Raw genomic sequence first — 2492 nt, 5'->3', positions numbered from 1 at the left:
GGGCAGGAGGCGCGTGGGGACAGCTGATGCCACCACAGCACCTCGCACCAAGTCTTGTGCGTGGGGCGGCTTGTCTGCGACCCCCACAGCTCAGTGCTGCTGTCCTGCTGTCCTCTCGGAGTGCCGGAGTGTGTCAACCCGGCTTTCCATCAGCCTTTCTGAGAAGAGCCATGGCAGGGACACTGCCTTGTCAGTCAGTGCTGAGATGGCAGCAAGTGCCCCAGCTTCTGTGAGGCAGCCAGAGCAAGGGGAGCCCCACTTCTTGCTTTCTTTAGCTAAGTCTGAGGTAGAGGTACAGATTCTCCCCGGAGGTTTATGCTCTGTGATGGGTTCTCCTCCTCCATATGACCTTAAGGTTCACTTGAGCATTGGAGGGATGGAGGTGGTGATGTCCTGGAAACAGGTTTTGGATCCATACACTGGAGGGACAACAGAGAGGAGAAACAGGTGTAGGAGAGAGAGATGTGGGGTCTGTGCCAGTCAGACAAGACATGGGTGCTGCTTATCTGTCAGCAGTGGGGTTCGCTGTCACAGAAGCTGACTTTCTCTCTTGTGTCTCCTGTTTTCCACCAGGGAAGGGAAACTACTGGACCTTAGATCCCAACTGTGAGAAGATGTTTGACAACGGGAACTTCCGTCGCAAGCGCAAGCGGCGCTCTGAGCCCAACGCCCCCGCCACCGCATCCGCGGCCTCCTCTCTGGGGGGCCTGAAGGCCGAGGAAGAGCGACCCATCCCAGCCACGGGCAAACCATGTGGAAACAGCCCACCCCCGGAGCTGGACCCCTCACCTTCTGCCAGGGACCATCCAAAAAGCTCCTCTCCCTCCGGTATCATTTCATCCACCCCCAGCTGCCTCAGCACCTTCTTCAGCGGCATGAGCTCCCTGAGCAGCGGGGGCAGCCGGCTGACGGGGGGTCTCAGCAGTGACCTGCATCACAGGAACTTCTCTGCTGGACAGCTGAGCAGTGGCACTTTCACCCCTTCCAGCAGCTCTTCTCAGGAGGTGCCTTCACCAGACCAGCTGCAGCGGGTTGCGGGACCTTCCCCCGCCTACTACAGCTCCTTCCATCCCAGCAGCAGCAGCCAGGGAGCCCAGTACAACCACTACTACAACTTCACGGTGAACAGCCTCATCTACACCCGGGATGGAACCGAGGTGTAGGGTCCTGGGGCCGTCGGGCTGCAAAGGGAATGGGAGTTGCAGGTGTACCTGGCAGCACAGAGGACCATATGCTTATTGCAAACAGCATTTCAATGTGGACACTTCCCAGGAGTTCTCCCAGGAAGACGGATCTTCTCACCTTTCAGAACAAGAACACCCCTTAAACACCAGCAGAAGGCAGATGCAAAGTCTTTTCCCCATCCTGGAAAATGTTAGGTGGTTTAGGTGGTTTGCCATCTAAATTCTACAGGCGTGGACTGAATTAATGTTTTCAGAGGTTTCTAATCCTGAATGTAGAACCAGAAGTTTAAAAACTATAACCATAAAGTGGTATTGGCAAGAGCCAAGTGTAGACATCCAGCGAGTCTTAGAAGAGAACAGGAAAAAGAAAATGAAGAGATTTCTTATGAAGTGCCTTGTACAATGTATTAAAAAAACTCTTCTGCCAGCAATTGCCTCTGTAAGCCCTTGCTTCTGCCCTGCTCCTGCAATATGCAATGCACAGGGGGATACTCTGGGTAAACAACCCACCCAAAACCTTCTCAGACTCACAGAGGGTCTTCCTGTGCATGGCATATTGTACAGCGGGGCCGTGTCTTGTAAAACAACCCTTTTCCTTGAGCTTAGTACCAAAGATAACTCTAGCCATGCAGCTTTAGCACAAGAATAAACACTGGGCTATTTTTATACATATTTGTACGTAATGTAACTCTTCTGTACATACGTTTCTATGTGGTTTTATATTTGTAAATTATGCTCTGGAGCTGTACTTATTTATAATGTGTTTTAAACTTTGTTAAAGTTTATTTTACTTCGTTTCCCCTTCTTTTTTTGTTGTTTTATTTGTTTTGAATTTTTTGTTGGTTTTGTTTTTGTTCGTTAGTGTGTTAATGAAACTTTTCAGGCTGAACAGCTATTGGGAATAAAATGTTAACAATTGTTAGATATTGGCCTGGTTGTTCCTCAGTGTGTTTGAAGTATTTTAAAACTGTGGGAGACAGGTTTTTCTTTCACGTGGTTTGGGATAAAAGGTGCAAAGATTTATGAACAGTTTCATCTGTGCAGCAAAACAGAAAAACATCTGATCTGGGATATCAGATCAGGAGACACATCTTAGCTGTTTTGCAGCCTCTTGGAATCTCTCTGTGCAGAGTGGGCACTCTTGGATTTTTTGTTTGTTTGTTTTTGTCAACGTTCTGAATTGCAACTGTCCTTTTTCAGCCTGGTTTTAGTAAAAAAAATAAAAGCTTGCAAAAGTAAAAGCAGCGAGGCTGGTTCCAGCGCGGTGCCAGCTAGCAGGAGGTACAAGGTCTGAGCTTGGCTGTTGGC

General features: G+C 49.2%; 1 protein-coding gene across 1 annotated transcript; it reads left to right on the top strand.

Annotated features, from left to right (window-relative positions):
- Window positions 1-376: 376 nt before the first annotated feature.
- On the top strand, window positions 377-1980 carry FOXI3 (forkhead box I3). Its single transcript, XM_018086537.1, has 2 exons — window positions 377-449; window positions 574-1980. The coding sequence occupies exons 1-2, from the start codon at window positions 377-379 to the stop codon at window positions 1161-1163; spliced, it is 663 nt and encodes a 220-aa protein (XP_017942026.1). The 3' UTR covers window positions 1164-1980.
- Window positions 1981-2492: the final 512 nt, after the last annotated feature.

The sequence above is a fragment of the Manacus vitellinus genome, unplaced genomic scaffold, assembly GCF_001715985.3.
Source record: "Manacus vitellinus isolate BGI_N305 unplaced genomic scaffold, ASM171598v3 scaffold_98_pilon, whole genome shotgun sequence".
Lineage (NCBI taxonomy): Eukaryota > Metazoa > Chordata > Aves > Passeriformes > Pipridae > Manacus > Manacus vitellinus.
The sequence above is the reverse complement of the archived record's forward strand: the minus strand, read 5'-3'. Positions and strand labels throughout refer to the sequence as shown.